The sequence below is a fragment of the Conger conger genome, chromosome 3 (genome assembly GCF_963514075.1).
Source record: "Conger conger chromosome 3, fConCon1.1, whole genome shotgun sequence".
NCBI classification, from domain to species: Eukaryota; Metazoa; Chordata; class Actinopteri; order Anguilliformes; family Congridae; genus Conger; species Conger conger.
Genome location: NC_083762.1, coordinates 64,604,707 through 64,622,850, shown reverse-complemented (window position 1 = coordinate 64,622,850; position 18,144 = coordinate 64,604,707). Strand labels below are relative to the sequence as shown.

The window sequence follows — 18,144 nt, the reverse complement described above, 5'->3', positions numbered from 1 at the left end:
CTGGTTCTTTATTGCAGAAACCCAAGAAAGCTATACTAGCCTGTGAAAAGGCTGTGAAATGAACCCGTTATGTCAAGCTGAAAGAAAATCTACTAAAATCTACTACTTGAATCATGTCCTCGGAAGTTTCAGTGGTTACAACAAACAGATGTAGTGAACCAATGAACTAGAACAGAAATTATGTGGGCATTTACCTGTAGCTTGCTAGCTACCTCTTAATGTAGCGTCAAGTTACATCACTATATCAGTCCATTCTTTTTTATTCTAATTTTATTGTAGGTTATTGTAGGTTAGTTAATCAGCTAATGCTCAGCCAATATCTCAGGAAGCTATTATTAGCTAGCTAGCCTGGCTTCTGTCATCAAATCGCTGAGCTACACCAGTAGCTCTCCCCATTGTTTAACCCAAAGCAGGGGACAGATACCCTACTTTAACTGTGAAGTGGTTTTTAACCAGGGCATGCATATTTTTCATAACATGTGATCCTTTCCGTTAGTGTTCGTTCCACTGGATTAGATTTACGCAGAACCTGCACAGATACACTTGGTCTTCATCTTACACGGACCACTTCAGCATTAAGGATTAAATGAACCTGCACAGATATGACACAGATCCAGCCTAGCAGAACACGACCATAACCTTTGATGGCCTCAACCCAAGCACAACCATTCAGTCATATTGAGAGAGGTCTACTGCTTACTGTGGTCTACTGTTTATCTATGACAGTTTGAGACAGTGAGTTATAGCTGAAAAATGCCTCGTTCTCCCCGCCCATGTCTCCTGTGTTATTGAGCGAGAAGACCTAATTTCCGCAGGACATTTATAGATTTTGGGGAAAGTGGCCATACATCACATACACCTGTACCCAGGACTACTACTCTGATTCCCATGAGAAGGAAATATCAAGATTAAATTCAACATTTGGCAATCACAATTATATTCTCACAGTCCTTTTTAGACTCCAATAGACTTATATATACAAAAATCTCTTATGATTTCCTAAGGAGTAAAATCTCATGACCAAAAAAAATCATGTCAAATAGGTTCTCTAAATTAAACGCCGCAAGGATACCCAATTGTCTAAGATACATTATCTAAGAACTGGAAAAGCAAGCTTTTTCATAAAACTCATTTACATCGTAGGCAGACAAAAAGAAAACAATATATGTAAACAGTATACTGTAACAGCTGCATAATCAAGCATGTCTTATACATTTTTGAGAGAAAAATAAAAACAGGTTTTCATTGCTTACAATATACAGTACCTCCTACAATGTACTGCAATTTGGCAAGTTTAGCTATTCCTCACAAAAATAATACTGATAAAAATATGTTGGATAGAATGGAAACACTGTGCTGAAGGTAAGCAGGAAGACCTGGGCTAGAGTGGAGACCATACCGTACAGTATCACAACACTGTCACTGAGGATAAACCGACCACTCAAATCCAGCCCTGACCAAGCCTACTCTTCATATTCTTTCACTTCGATATTACAAAAACACAAACGGAAGGAAGACTTAGAAAGCCAAGCGAGACGATTGTGTAAATATAGCTATTATGGTAGGTCTACAGTGAAGTACTCTGAAATTACAACAAGAACAATAATAATAATTTCCGTAGGGCCCTCTATTCTACAATATTGGGAAAAATTATTCTATGTTATTTACAACTTAGTATTTAATATTTGTATTTGGAGAATTTAATTGTACCTTAAATAAATTTAGTAGAAATACAAGTAAGGCAAAATACTGACAATGGCAGCCACTTAGACCTTTAGACCAGCACTTTCCCCAGACCAGTGGTTTTAAAGAAACGCAAATTTGAAGCAGGGAAGTGCTGTACAGTTTGGTTACCTGACAGACAGACAGACAGTCAGACAGAGTGACTAACCGCCTACACAATGGAATGTCTGTCTGGCCACCTGAGAATCCTCTGTCTGCCGGCCGGTTAGACACACAGAGAGACGGTCTGATAGGCAGAGACAGAATGACCATGCGCTCGACTCACAGACAAGCCTACCAGTCTGCCAGACAAACGGACAGGCGGAACAGACGGACGGACTCGAGAGACGGCCTGGCCTCCTGGCTGGCTGACAGACGGGCGGACAGACAGACAGACTGGCGGGATTCAGTTACAGCGGAGCTTAGCCAGCAGGTAGGCCACGCTGAGGAACAACCAGGCAATGAGCAGGTTGGGACTGAGGGCCAGTAAGGGGAGGGAGTACAGTAGGCTGGGGTCTAGCCTAAAGTCACGGATAGGCAGCAGACCACTCAGGTTCTTCTGTGTGACCCCCTCCCTGGTCCCAATGCTGTGGAGAGGGAGGGCAAGGGGTATGGAGGAGGGAATGGTGGGGGGGAGGGGGGGTTATGGAACAGATACACATGCCAAAAGGACAACAGGGAACAGGCATGAAAATATAAAAACATCAGGAACCATGAGGATAATGATGATGAAGATGATGATGAAGTGATGTTTTCAATAATATTTGAAACATAAAAAGATGAGAAATGTGGGCAAGGGACCAGGGAGGAAATCCCACAAGAAAGTAAGGAGTACAAAGTCCAAAATTAAATGAAGAATAATATAATAATCAGATAAATCAAACACAAAAACAAAAACCCCCAAACAAAAAATGTACATAAAAAAGGCAGAAGCAAAAAAAAAAAAGAAAATCAATGAAAATCAAACCCAAATAAATTCCAAACCAAAAATGTTAATAACCAACATAAAGTGAAAGAGAGAAAGAGGATACAAAAGAAGAGAAAATTAAGAGAAATTTTCTTGAGTCTTCAGGACAGAAAAGAAAAGACAGGCACGAAGAAACAGCGATGGTTCTCCATGTACCAGCAGGCGGGGATGTGTGGGGAGGGGCAGGGGGGTTTCGGGGCCATGCAGCGCCATCCGGCTTCTTCCCAGCATGCAACAGGTGCGAGGCCACACTGGGCAGAAGGAAAGGGCACCATGGTCTGCGACCATGCCAGCTATCCCACAATTCCTCTCGGCTTGTCCACAGACACCGACACTAACCAGCCTGCTCAGTGTCAGCTGAAACCCAGCAAGTGGGGATTTCAGTAGCGTTCAGCAGTGCAACGCAGCTACATCCTGCATTGTCTTTTATTGTCTTTTTTTGGCGTAGATAGCGGCTGTTAGCGGGAAATAACTGTGAGGCGCAGTAAACGATCGTGCCTCACATCCTGTGGAGGAGTCAGGAGGAGCGGGATCTCACGGAAATGACAGGAGAAGAAGACTGGGGAGATGTCAGACAGGAAACAGGAGCGTGGGAAGTGGGGGGGGGGTTAGTGTGAAGGAAGGCAGGCAGGGAGCGTGAAGACAGCATTGCACGTTTACTGTGCCGGGGGCGGGGATAACCTCTTCCGATATTCCCTCAGGCTCTGGCTTTTCCTACACCCACACCAGTGCTCTACCCCTCCTTCCCCTCCCCCAAGCAAGGTGCCAGCAAACAGAGGAGATGGGGTCAGAGGGGGAGAGGGGATGAACGATGGGGGGATGAAGTGCAATGTGGAGAAATAAGGGCTCCATCGCTAGAAATGGGGAGCATTCTCTGCACTGCAGCAGCGACATCAACAAGCAAGAGAAGCAGCTGCTGGAAAGAATACACGGCGGACATTAACCAAGGTAAAGTACAAGGAACAGATGCAAACTGCAGAGAGACACAGGGAGATTCAGAGCTTCAGAACCAGATCTTAGTCACTTTGAGGACGGCAGAGACTATTGTGATTGTTGGAGATGCATCTTGATTTGGAACTGGTGAAGCTGGTGGAGGTAGCGGGGTTTCAAAAGTGTCAGTTACTCTGCCGTGATATTTCACCTGATGCGACTTAAAAAGAATTTAGAAAAAGGGTGATGAGATTTCACTGAAAATTGTACAATTGTAAAATGGTATCTCTAACAAGATAATCACGAGTCAGTCTCTCCAAAGAAAGAGAGGTACTGATACGGTCTCATTTTAACTGCTGAAAGTAACTCACATACCTAAATGAAAATTACTTGAGAGCCAGAGGGTGAGTGGCTTAAAAGCAGATTAAAGCAGTTGACTCTAAAGCACAATTAACTCACCGCCCCACGGTCTCTTGGGTCCAAATTAGTTGCTTAATTTAACTAGCAGACCCTGCAGCTCCCCATGACCGTAGTTAAAGGCCCTCTACACTGCAGTGAACTAAACCGAACCCAATCTTGTCCGCTCTGACCGCGGGGCACTGGCCCATTTTGACTTCACCGCTCCCTGGGCTGAAAACAGGAGCACGGCACCCCCTGCAGTTGGCATGGTCCCCTGACGTTAGAGAGGAGTTTGGCTCAGGCAGTGGGGAGGACGCCTACCTGCGCATGCAGTCCAGGGCCTGGGTGAAGACCTGCGGGGCCATGCCGTGCTCGTGCTGCAGGATGAGGCACTGCTCCAGGGTGACCGACATGGCCGTGCGGTCCTTGGCACTCTTGCAGCTGGTGAAGCGCACCCCGTTCAGCCGCCGGCAGATCTGAGTAAGGGGCAGGGCGCTCTCTCAGCTGTGTTTCACTCCGTTTGTAGAACAAACATACGTTTGTTCCGCTGATGAAGGATGAGGTTATGGGCGCACACAGACTTTCTTTTTCTTTTTCTTTTTCTATGATATGAAGAAATTTCATCATTTGTTTTCATTAATTATAATTACTTTCTTCTTGACCAGCACAAGAAGGGCACATAACCTACTGTGGTACAGGAGGTACAGTAGTAATTACCTTTAACTACCGCTAAATCACAAACACAGAAAAGCATAGTACAAGATCATAAATTAAAGAAGGAATAAAGTTAGTATATCAGGAAATAAAAAACTATTTTAAATCTCTGAATCCCAGTCTCACTCAAATTATACATCCATCATTAAGATGTACCATTTAGGAGCGCGAAGGTAAGATTCAGTTGGTATCAAGTACCGATAATACTGTAATACAAAAACAACAAAATATATGCTAATAAGTTACTATGACCTGATGATCTGAGTTATTAAAAACAAATACGCAAAATAACCCAAATACGCTTACACATACACCATGTACTGTACATGCATGCACACACACACACACACGTTTTAGAAACGGTTTTAGTCCTTCTGTGTGGATAGCTGTGCCCATGCTAGGCTAAGCCTGCAGCCTTACCTCAGCCGCCTGCCACAGGATGTCCACGTTTTTGTTCTTCCTGGCGTGAACGTTCTGCCCCAGAAACCTCAGCAGCTCCGGCAGGCAGGTCTGACTGCGGGAACGAGGGAGACCTGGAGACGGAGGAGAGGGTGGGTGGAACGGAGTGTGTGAGTGTGTGTGAGAGAGAGAAAGAGAGAGTGAGAGAGAGACAAAGAAAGAGAAAGAGAAAGAATGGGTTTGTGATGAGAGACTGTTTGTTTTAAAGTCAAACTAAGATTAATGAGATTTCACAATATTAGTGACTCACAATCTTCAGGCAAAACCTCTTTGAACTGCTCGTAGTAGGAGTTGAGGCGAGCCAGGCTCTCCATGTTGATGATCTCCTGTAATGACGTGTCTCCGAGCCTACAAAAAATCGAAAGTCCAAACTCATGTCCTGATTAAAAACTGCAGTGCAACGTCTCCCAAATCCTGTCCTAGATGGCTACCCTGCTGTAAAATCTAGCTACGCCAGCCTGACCAGCTTGAAAATTGAGGTGGTCATGCTGGTCATAAACCGGTCTAGCTGGGTATGAACTGGTCAACCAGCTAGTGCTGGTAACTTATCTGAGTTGGTAGCCGGACAACCAGCTATTTCAAAACATAGCTTGAGCTGGTCAAACCATGTCAAGCTGAGAGATGGTCTGAACTGGTTAAGCAGCTAAACTATGTTGAGCTGGCAGCTGGCCTGAACGAGTCAACCTTCTACCAGCTGTTTCAAAACCTAGTTTGAGGTGTTTGTTTCAGCAGGGTACTGTGCAGCAGGGTGGTGGACTCTGACACTGTTAGTTCAACTGTTACATAACTGTTATAACCTTGAACAAGGTATACCTACTCCAAATTGCATATTCAACCAAGTACATTTATGCTGTTGCTGTAGGTTTATAGGGTCATCTGCTAAGCAAACACAAAAGTACAGATAACTCACTGACATATTAAAGGAAGGGACGCGCTTTTAGTGACCCCGTCCGCTTACTTCTCAGCCAGTGACTGCTGGTCGTTGATGCCCACGTTGAACAGCACGGGCTGGACACGCAGGAGCATGCCGTTCTGGATCTCCCGCGGCAATGCGTCGAACATCGTCCCCGGCAACGGGATGCGCACATTGAAGCCGTCCCGGTTGCCGGTGATGACGGGCAGCATGTCGGGGGCGGAGCCTGAGGGGGCCTGTGTCACCTTGAAGGTGACGTTCCTCAAGTCCATGATGCCCACGCTCATGTCCTCCAACATGGCCAGCTCCTCTCCTAAAAAACACATACACACACACACGCACACACAGACACACACATGCACACACACACAAACACAGGCACACACAAACACACACACACAATGATGTCCTCCAATATTGCTAGCTCCTCTCCTGACACATGCACACATACACGCACACAAACAGACACAAGCACACGCACACACACACACAGGTGTGCACAGAGGCACGCAAACACACATACACACACACACACATACTGTACACTCACACACACAGGCACACACACACACACACACACAAGCACACACGCACACACATGCACACACAAACAGGCACACACACGCATACACACACATGCACATGCACACACACACACACACACACACACACACTGTACACATACAGGCGCACACGCACATGCACACACACACAGGCACATGCGCACACACACACAGGTGCACACACTCACACAGACAAGCACACACGCACACACATGCACACACACACACACGCGCACACACACACAGGCACATGCGCACACACACACACACACACACACAGGCACACACATACACGCACAGACACATACACACACACACACGCACACACACACACACACACACACACACTGTACACACACACACACACACACACAGGCACACACACACTGCTTGTTTACCGTAGGTGCTCAGCAGGCTCTCGAACTGTGCCAGCAGGCCAATGGTGTAGAGCTGTCTCAGAAAGCCGTCGTCACGGAGACAGTTCCTCAGTTTGATGATGAAGCCACAGATGAGGGCTGTCAGCTGAAGGAGGACAGATGAACAGACATAAGCTGCCATCTTAGCTAATGTCACACAGCAAAGCTCTCGGCACACATCTGCGAGTGAGCACTGGATGCAGGCGTCTGTAAATAATGGTAAAGTGGTACAGTACACAAAAAGCAAAATTAGGAAATTACGATTCTTTTACTGAAGCGACAGTAATATCTGATTTAGTCACCTTCTTCTTCTACAACTGTTTTACAAGAGCAACAGATATGCACAGGTCTACCACAAGGTGATGTCATCCAGTCGACTGCAGATGACACCGATTAGAGTAGGGAAAGTAGAGATCTGGGGCTTTCGCTAAGAGTGATTATGGTGTTTCTCACCAGGCATGAGAAACACGGCAGAAAGATGTGTGGCTATAAGAGCTGGGGTTTTATTACTGCACCATTCAAATCACACCAATTACACAAGCTGTTATTTAGACGCAGAGTGTGTGTGTGTGTGCGTGTGTGTGTGTGTGTGGAACCACACACTGACCGTCTGGCAGAAGACCACATCCCTGCGGTACTGCAGGGTGAGGTACATGGCGATGGTGGGGGCACTGTCCTGCATCAGCAGGAACACCATAGACTTCTTGGCCTTGTCACTCATCATGGCCACACACTCGGTAAGCGTGGTGAGCAGCGGGTACAGAGCCTCACTCCACTCACCTGGGGGCAGCAGAGATGTCACACACAAACACACGTGCACACACACACACACATATACAAGCAAACACACACACACACACACACACACACACACATATACAAACACATACACACACAAACATATACAAACACATACATACAGGCAACCCAAACACATACACATATACACACATACACACAGGCAACACACACACACATACGCATATACAAACACATACACACAAGCTACACACACACACGCATATACAAACACATACACACAGGCTACACACACACACACACAGACAACACACATATACACATATACATTTACACATACACACACACTGGCAGGTACAGACACCTCATACACACTGTCCAAATGCAACACAGACATTGTAGGTGATGTGATCCAATCCTGCCATGGCTATGGCCGACTGGCTATACAGACCATTGCTCTTAAATTCAAAATTTAAAATCAGTCTGTTAACATGCTTAGCTCCACCATATATGTCCTGAACAACCTCAGCCTTTGACAGATATAATTACCCTCCTTCGAAACTGTGAAAAATATAAACCTTTTTCAAATTTACTCAGTGATATGTTGCTAATTGCTAATACAGAAAAAGAGACACGGACCACGAGGACAGAGACTGAGATGAGTGTGATAGCTCCTTAAAGCCTGGCTGTGTGGGCCTGCAGATACAGCTGAAGCACTGCGCTGGAGCTGAGACAGGGCGGGGCCTTTTGGGGCAGGGGGGTGCAGGGTTTTCGGGGCAGGGACAGAAGCAGGCGGATGGAGACAGCTCTTACCTGGGGATGTCTCCTCACGACTGGGACTGCCATCTAGAGGAGGGTTGGAGGTGTGACATGCGTGGTTAGGAAGCGCTCTGGACAACACAGGAAGCAGCTCAGACAACGCCCTGTCGGCGTCTCCCTGGGTCTACATCGCAGCCCACAGCAGCCAGAGCGTAAACCCCAAACACAGGCACGCACGCACAAGCTGGGGTTTTTATGGCAGCGCAGAGTAAACAGAAGCACTTAAATCATAAGGCTATAAACTGAGGCAGATGCGCTCTCAGGCAGACGTTCTCTGTGTTTTCAAATCCCACTGTCGAGCCAGATGATTACATATGCTGCTGGCGGACTGCCGTCGCTGCATTCTGTCATTCTCACGTGCGGTGAGCGGCTGATGATGCGTGCTGGACCAGCATGCACAAGCAGAGACCCACAGACAGAGCAGGGCGACTGATTCAGCTGTAATGACAAGCTGGTATGCTTTCCCCCGTCACGCCTGAGCGTTGGCTGACAACACATTCCATCGCGTTCCCTTCAGATTTGCGTACATTAACATGAGCAGGAGGGAAAGGATAAAACCGCATGCACCTTCCAGAACCTTCCAACAACCTCACTGTCAACAGCGAGCGTCTCAGCTCTGCAATCTCTCACTCCGATGTGGTACAGAAGCCACTGCGGCGTGCTGACCGGCATTTTAAAACAGCCTGCAGATCCGGTTCTAGATCTCAGGACTTCATGGTCGCAGTCCTGTCTCCACCATAATGAGTACTGTTGCGTTGACATGGATCACGGTAGATGATATACCAAATGTCATTATAGTGGAGGAGACACAAAATTTATTAGGATGGCAAAGAATGAGAGGGAGACGGCACTTGCCATTTAAGTTCAATATTACTAACTGTTTACCGTTATATTCAATTGAATTGCAAACTGGATATGACACAACACAAAAGGACCACAAGGCAAAAAATAAAATGCTATACCAAGCACAATTCCCATTTTCCTAACCATGTTGGAAACTGCCTGTGTTATAGAACAACACCCAGCAACATCACCATAGCGATGTATATTTGAATTTGCTGTTGTGTAGTCCTGCACTTTTTTCCCCCTACAGCCCCAAAAATGCTGCTCTGCTGTCTACTGTCTACTGTGATCCATGTGAACGCAGCAACCACTCAGCCACAACTGCCATTAAACTATGAACTAAACTATGAAACCACCATAGCACTCTCTGATGATGACAAGGGAGAACAGTGAGAGATAGTTCAATTAGAAGGTTCTGGAATTAATGGGTTTCTAAACTTCAATGTCCTTCCATGAAGATGGTGCACAAATTACGTTCAAGCCCATTAATATCACTAATAAATATCCTGTGGGGACAGGATTTATGGGACTCGACACATAGTTACTGACAATGACACATCTGCATGGAGGATCTTTCACAACACAAGGCCATTAAAGAGATTGACAAGACAGACGAACATTCTTTTTGAACAACCATGTCAACGTGAACATCATACAAAGAACCACCTCAACAGCAAGCGCATACAAATACAACAACACCTCAACACCATACATACGGTACAAACAACCAACTGAACAACAAATGCAATTCTTAAACTTTAAGGGGGTTCGTAAATGTTACATGAAGCTTCGGTTATCTTTTGGAAAAATAAAAATAATAAAATGAAACCCAAACCTCTCTGGGGGGGGGGAATAAGACTTCCAAATTCAGTATAGCAGCAAATTTGATTAACAGCACTAATTCATACAATTGTATGCAACATACAGCAGGAAATTCTGACAATAATTAAGAGTGCATACACAACCTTTGACTAAAATTATTATGAATAAAAGAAGACATGCATCCTGTTTCAGACAACAAGCAGCATGCAGGACTGGTAAACGACCAGAGACAATACATAGCTCTTCATTCAGAGTGCAGTCAGGTGCGTTAAACACATTTTAAAATGACAAAAATTTGGAAACGTGACACAGTCCAGAGAAATAGAGGAGGATGTGATAATGTGATTTCTGCTTTAAATATTTAAATAATATTTTATTTATCTTTAGCTAATCATGTTAGTCTCACAGCGACTTAAAATCTCTTGCAAGAGAGAGACACTTGTAAGACAAAAGCTGAAATAACCATTACAGACAATGACAAACGAAAGAAGGTGGCCAATCAAAGGCTTCCACCAGTACGTATGGGGTTACCACATCACTTAATGGATGTGTGCTGGCCTCTGCAGATCTGCCTCTGGTTTGCTGAGATGTCCTGACATTTTGGCATTGGTGATTTAGGTAAAGTAATAGTTAAATGCCAAGTCTGACAGGTGCATACAAGATTACTTTACTTTGGGGAGAGTTAGAACAGTGTTCAGTAGAAATAATAATGATCAGAGCACTCAGATATGCCCAGTGAGTCACTGGCCTAAAGTGCTCCAATAAGAAGGTAGTAATGCACCAGTGGCCTTTAATGTTTCTTTCATTTCTGTTTCTTTTCTTTCATTTTCTTCTCAATCATCAATTTTTATTGCATCTACTGTAAACTGCACTTCCCCAAGAACAGACCATTCCGCTAATTGATCTTAGGAGGAATTATGTAGCTGAAATGACTGGACCGTAAAACCAAAGAAACAAAGAAACAGAAATAAAATGAAGGATAGAAAAGATGGAGGAGAGAATGAGAAAAGCAAAGGCGCAGTGGGGGATGTCTGTGGCTGAAGATGATGGTGACGATGAAGAGGGGCTGAGGGAGGAAGACCCTACTCTATGCAGTCGGGGGGTTCCTCCAGAACATGAGTTACCTTTCTTACTGGCGCCGCCCTGCTGGTCGCACAGGAAGACGTCCTCGCTGCTGGTGCTCTGCAGTCTCTCTCTCTGCAGAAGCTTGTCTACCCGCTGGATGATGCACTCCAGACTCTTGTCCACGTTCAGCCACACCTTCTCCTGAAGAATCATGGGATAGGAGGGGAGAGATTAAGCTTAATATGTGTCATTGCCGCAGAAGCAGCACAGAAGGTGAACTAGGCAATTGTGCTGCCAATATACAAGTGTGTGGGTGAGTACGTGCGTGCGTGCGTGTGCATGCATATATACATACACACACACAAACAAACAAATAGTGTATATACTGTACACTACAAAGGATAAAGAAATACTGCAACTTCCACATTATAACTTGACAGGTTTAGATTTTGCTTAGATCAATCAAAACAGATTTATTTGTTTAAACGTGTACACACATGCCCAATGTGTTATTACGAGTAATACAAAAAAGCAATCACAGTTAGAATGTGAGTATAAACACTCATCAAGGTCACTTCCTCCCAGATGCACCCACTGGGAGGGAAGTCTGACCTCCTGACCTCTTGACCCCTTACCCACTCCTCCTCGTGCCAGTTGACGTGCAGGGAGGATCGGCTGTTGCGGCCGGCCCACTTGGCGAGCAGCGTGTCCTGGTCGTTGCGTAGCACCACCTGGTCCGCCTCGGCAGTGGAGGGCGACGCCTTGGAGGCGATGTACTCCGGTCGGGCCGCGTTCAAGGCCTGGATGGCCGAGGCCAGGAGCTTGCAGTCGCACACCGTCACCAGCTGCCGCGTCTGAGGGCAGTCAATTCAATTCAAATTGATTCAATTTGATTCGATGACTCTAAATTCGATTCAATCCAATTCAATTCAATTCGATTCAATCTGCAGTCTTTTTACAAAGACGCTTCACAGAGTAGTAGAAGCCCAAACTCCAGACCTGAAGCCCCAAAATAGCAAGCGTGTGAGGTAAAAAAACTCCCTAGTGGAGAGAAAAACCCACAAACAGTGCTGAGAAAAAACTCCCCAATGGGAAGAACTCTCAGGAGGAATGCAGCTATAGAGGCAAGAGCCCATCAGTGGCTGTCAAGGGGTAATGGCAGATGGATATAACAGAAAGTGTTAAGAAATCCATTATAACAAATCAGATGGGTATGACAGGTTATAGTTGGGTAATATGTTAGCTGTAACACAGTCCAAATGAGGGGGAAAAGAGTGAACAGTTTACAGAGGCATGGTGATGCATGGTGTAGCTTCAGGAGGATGAAGTGAGGTCTCGGGGGATGAAGTAAGGTAATGGATACATGATGCTGAAGGCAATGTGAAGATGGAGCCATCAGTGGAGGTCAGGGACTCAGGGGTTGAGTTCGAAATTGCACACTTAGCATACAACTCATACTACATTTCAATGAAAATCAGGCTGAAATTTAGGACGAGTATTATGCTAGTATGCGGTTTCCAACACAGCCATGGACTCTCACCTTGTCGGCCAGGATGGCCAGTGTCCTCTCCAGCCCGTTAGCCGAACGGTCCTTGGCGGCCCGGGACAGGCGCTCGGCGTAGTAGCTGACCTGGGTCTTGAGCGTGTTGATGTGAGCGATGATCTCCTTGGCACGGACGATGTCCTGGGGGATGTAGACGATGGACTGAGAGCTGGAGACGGCACTGCTGAGGGTAGAGCGGACAGTTAGACACCTGGGAGGGAATTAAATACACACACAGTCATACTCACTCTCTCTCGTACACACTCACACACATATACACAGACACACACACACTTTGAGATGGACAGTACAGTGAAGAGCGAGGTAGTGCGTCATATTCGGGGGCTGGTACAGGCCGCCAGAACCACTGATGTCTCAAGACGTTCTGAATTTTCTCTCCTTTATATTTTAATGGAAGCAATCTCCCTGCCCAAGGTCAAGATTAATTCAATGCTCTGTCAGAGGCACTAGGAAGGAAATACGGAAATAAACTGAAATAACCTAATTATCTCAAACCCAACATATATGTGTGTATTAGCGACTGTGACTGTAACCTACTTACAACTGCCAAAGGAGCACAGCTGGAGGGGCCCTGGGTGTTAGGACACACAATCCGATCTCAACACAGATCACAAGAGCCTACTGTAACATGGTCAGATATTGAGCCACAGCTCCAACAGGACCGAGTGCAGGGATGTGGAGGTGGGGGGTGAACAGGCAGGGGGGGGTTAAAACAGGGCACATGAAGATGAGGGGCAAAGTGTGCAGAAAAGGATGCTGTTGGGACTGAAGGCAGTCCCAATGCGTGACTGCCCCCTGGCCTCCCTAAAACTGGAGTGCTTGCTCTCCCGAAGACTGAGGGTCGAAATGAGCCCAGATGCTAACTGAAACCCTTTCTGCTGAAAAGTCACTGCGGCAGGCAAGACTACCCAAGGTCACACATTGTCAGTGGAGTTTGAATCTCGATCGTGTCAGATGCTAACAGTACATTTCCAGGAAGGGAGCGGCTGGTCTTCACATTCGTGTAGGGTTACACTGCGCAAGCCTCATTGAGACTGAGATGAAGCCGTTTTCTCCTGGCTACCTGATCCCCGGTGACAACGTGAGGAATTCTCCTGCATTACTCACTCTGCTCCAGGGCAGTGAGGACTCCAATCGGTTATTAAACAATTCATACAACTGCTACATTAAAATTCCAAAAAACACCACAGTCCTTTCTCCATCGCACGGTTGCAGTCCGGCGGCTGGACTTTAATGGGGTATCATTCTTTCTTTAATCTCTGGGAGCCTGTGGGGCCGGGGGGACAGGGGGGGACAGGGGGGGGCGGTTTATCAGAGCTCCGCCTGTAAAGTCACACTTTAAAGAAGGCAGGCAGTTGCTAGGCGACGGCCTCAATTAAGAAGCAGCGTTTTTCCAGAAGGGGACGTTCTCCGTGATTCGAACATCCCAACGCCGCTCCCGTTACTCTTCCTGCTGTACCGCCACGGTCAGACTTTTGACAGGAAGGACTGGGCTCCCACATGGTCCTGGTCCAAGATGGATGATAATGGCTTCTTCGATCTACGGTTAGTCAGTGAACCCCCAGTGACCCTCAAATATTTATGGCCAAGAACCAATTAATCTAAACAGAAAAAGTCAGTGTGGACAAGCGATGCACTGTGCATCAATTATGTAGCCTTCACTTCAAAGAGACACAAACCTATATCCTAATCAAGCGCTGACAATCGTGTGATTTTCCTCGACCCGATGGAAGCAGTATAGATGCGGAAGTCACTTAACGTTACACCTCAAATCTTTTGGTCGATAGCTATTATTTCAGGGTAATTTATCTGATTATTGTGGTGATCATGTCCACCTTTCCACATCCACTACAATGTAGAGACTGGCGTCTCCTGAACAAGCAGCACTGTGTAAGGGGAGACATGACTCATTTCACTTGAGACTCAGAACACAGTCGAGACACATTTTGAACAAACAGTACTCACCCGACATACTGTCAAAAAACAGCTGTACTAACATCAGTCACATTCTTATGCAAACACACACACACACACACACACACACACACACACGCCCACGCCAAAACACACACACGCTCACAGAAACACTCACACACATACACACACACACAAAAAAAATCCAATCCACCGATGAAACATAAGAGGGGACATATTTACATGCAGATAAATGCACGCAGGGGGGAAAAATATGACCAAACAAAATCAGTTAAATGAAAGTACAACTCACCATTCCTCCTCATAAATGCTGAGATAAAAAAACAGAAAGGAAATGAAAAAGCCATCAAACCAATAAATACACCATCTTAGAAAAAGGCTGCTGCAGCAGTGCAGAGTTCTAAGGATGAGCAAGCACAACGCCACGGGCAGAGCAAGAACACATTCAGAAAACAAAGAAAAATCATGTATCAAAAGATAACAAAGCCGCCTTAAACACTCCAGAGCATGAAATGCTGCAAGCAGTTTCACCAACAATACATAGCTGGGAAATAATTATTTATAATTAATGTGAAGGTAAAAAGGCATTCATTATGTAAAAGGCACATCGAAAATGAAGCCTTTCACTGAAACTAGTTTGCAAATTTTCAAATGAACAACTGCATAAACGTGGGGTGACATTATAAAGGGGGTTTTAATTAAGAGTATTAACATGGCTGCACAAACAATCCAACTTGAACGGTGTCATTATTGTCATGGAAATTAGCCAATGCTGTGTGTTATACAAGGTACAAAATGTCGACTGTGTTTGATGAAGGGTCAGTAAACTCGCTGAAAAGATCGGAGTGCACGACGACTGCAGAAATAAGATACTCAGTCCTGAAAAAGACTATGTTTCAGGACTATGTGACCCCAAGACTGTATGTAAGATGTATTGATAATGATGTGCTGAAGCCTTAATTCTCATTTCTTACACAAGTCTTAATGAATTTGAACAACCACCAAAGCAATAAATGTTACATAAGAGACAGGGAATAAAACCAACAGTAGCATTATATACGTGACCCAAAGTTCTGGTGGAAGTGCACTCTGGTCCGATTGAATCCAGACCCAAGTTTAGAAAACAGAACTGACTTAAACCGTAACTAATAAAATAAAATAAAAGTAGGGAGATAGTTTAGGGAGATGGCCATATCTCCCTGGCTATATTATATCTCCCTGGCCATATTAGGCCAAAAAGCAAATGGGTTTGTTCATGCTCCAATTAAAAATCCTGGATTTGCATTACACACAAGAAAAATAGACTTTCAGTTCCAGCATTAAGGTGCCCTGAATTGAGAAGGTACTGTGGGAACAACTAACTTTGAGGCCCAGATTCAACCTACCATTTTTCACAAGGCGTGACACGTTATTATCATTTATTATGTTTCTATTTTGTTGTTGTTGTTTCTCACACATCACCTTTGGGTATACTTCAGATATTCACTGCATTATGTTTAAGAAACAACAACAATAAGAAAGGGATGAATGGTTCTGGAATGACTATTGCAATGCTGTAGCAGCAGGTCTCCAAGCGACTGATGGCAGTTCAGTGGTATAATTATGCAAACTGCCTGATTCCTATTAGGCTGTCAGAGATTCAGGGCCAGACAACAGAGTTCCATTAAAAGCCTATCAGCCAAATATGTGGATTAACAGCATCATTATGACACAAATTGCTAAATACTGTGCAGCACTGAATGTTAACACAGTCTCTACATTACTTCGGTGGCGTTTTTCAGAATTAGTTGACATTTCTGTATTCAGACTCTGAACTAAAATGCTCATACAACTACAAAGTCAGTGACAGCCAAAAATATAATAACCTAATACTTACTGTATTACATTTAGTTTTATGCCTTAAAATTGTAACGTAAAAATTTAAAATTTTGATTTAAACAACAAAAATGAATAAGGAAATGAAAAATATGAGCAAAAGCAAAAGCAGCTGACCAGCCAGGTTGATGTACCAGCAGGATGGATGATGGGAAAATGGCTTGGCAGTCATATAAAATAGGCAAAGCCCCATGCCAACGACCCACATGGACCGTCCCCTTGACCCCCTCCCCGTTCCTGGCCCCGGGCATCACGTACTGTTTCTTGGCCTCCTCAAACTTGTGGATAAGCTTGCGCAGGCCGCTGTTCTTGAACCCCTGGCAGTGGGCGGCGGGGGCCCCGATCGTCACCACGTCATACGTATGATCTGGGGATGGAGTCATGATCAACATTAACCAAAATACTCTGAAAAGGCTCTTTGGCTTGTCTCCACAGAAAAACCCGTTTTAGTCCTTTATGGAACTGTCCATCATAGGTGTGAAGTGAAAGCTCCCATACAAAGAACCACTTTGCCCAACAAAGAACCTTTGAACTAGATAGAGCTCATCTATTGAATCACAGACTTCCTCATGGAACCTGTTTTCTCTGAGGCTATAGTGGTCGTAGTGTAGTAGTAGTAGTAGTAGGGTGTGGTAACACATTTCTGGAGATCCTGATGGGTCCAGCCTTGGTGCACTGTATAGCAATGATTTGGGAGTTTGAAGATCTTACCAAAGCCCGTCTCATCCTGTACTCTCATCCTCTGGACGTGCAGGTTGGTGGGCATGAACTCCAGCTTCCTCTCAGCCTTCAGGTTACTGGCCTTGAAGGAGGGGCCTGGGAGAAGGAAAAGGAGAAAAGATAAATGAGAGAGAGTGATTAAAGAGAATAAATAAATAAGCCAATCACACAAGATTTCCCCAGTCACATGACATTATTACATTATTGGCATTTGGCAGACACTGTTATCCAGAGCGACGTACAGTAGATTAGACTAAGCAGGAGACAATCCTCCCCTGGAGCAATGCAGGGTTAAGGGCCTTGCTCAAGGGCCCAATGGCTGTGCGGATCTTATTGTGGCTACACCGGGATTAGAACCACCGACCTTGCATGTCCCAGTCTTTTACCTTAACCACTACGCTACATGCCACCCCACTACAGGCATCAACCAGTCTGACCCTAACATATAATGACACTGTGAAACATTGGCCCATGCTGCCTTGCTGAATATGATTTCAGAATAAAGGGAAAATACTGATACATATAATGTTCTTCTTAACCCAGTGACAGAGCCACAATGGCAGGAAGCACCAACACCTCGCACCTACTACTGTAACTATCATGGCAATAAAAGGAGATAAGGAATTGGGATACTGTTACTGTCCCTCATAATCATATAG

The 18,144-nt window shown here is 45.2% G+C and overlaps 1 protein-coding gene across 8 annotated transcripts in view; it reads right to left on the bottom strand.

Annotated features, from left to right (window-relative positions):
• LOC133124138 (inositol polyphosphate-4-phosphatase type I A-like) overlaps positions 1-18,144 on the bottom strand; it is a 45,156-nt gene that overhangs the window by 4,163 nt on the left and 22,849 nt on the right. The window contains exons 12-25 of one of the 8 annotated variants that reach the window (XM_061235065.1): positions 17,477-17,581; positions 17,024-17,132; positions 15,183-15,200; positions 12,932-13,115; positions 12,027-12,245; positions 11,451-11,592; positions 8,656-8,688; positions 7,691-7,863; positions 7,066-7,189; positions 6,150-6,417; positions 5,442-5,539; positions 5,153-5,265; positions 4,340-4,494; positions 1,768-2,309 (exon numbers count right to left, since the gene is read on the bottom strand). In XM_061235065.1, coding sequence (XP_061091049.1) covers positions 2,129-2,309; positions 4,340-4,494; positions 5,153-5,265; positions 5,442-5,539; positions 6,150-6,417; positions 7,066-7,189; positions 7,691-7,863; positions 8,656-8,688; positions 11,451-11,592; positions 12,027-12,245; positions 12,932-13,115; positions 15,183-15,200; positions 17,024-17,132; positions 17,477-17,581 — 1,922 coding nt within the window. In that variant the 3' untranslated portion in view covers positions 1,768-2,128. Of the gene's footprint in view, positions 1-1,767; positions 2,310-4,339; positions 4,495-5,152; positions 5,266-5,441; positions 5,540-6,149; positions 6,418-7,065; positions 7,190-7,690; positions 7,864-8,655; positions 8,689-11,450; positions 11,593-12,026; positions 12,246-12,931; positions 13,119-15,182; positions 15,201-17,023; positions 17,133-17,476; positions 17,582-18,144 lie in introns of those variants that run through there. The other 7 variants (XM_061235069.1, XM_061235068.1, XM_061235066.1 and 4 more) reach the window with 7 other exon arrangements.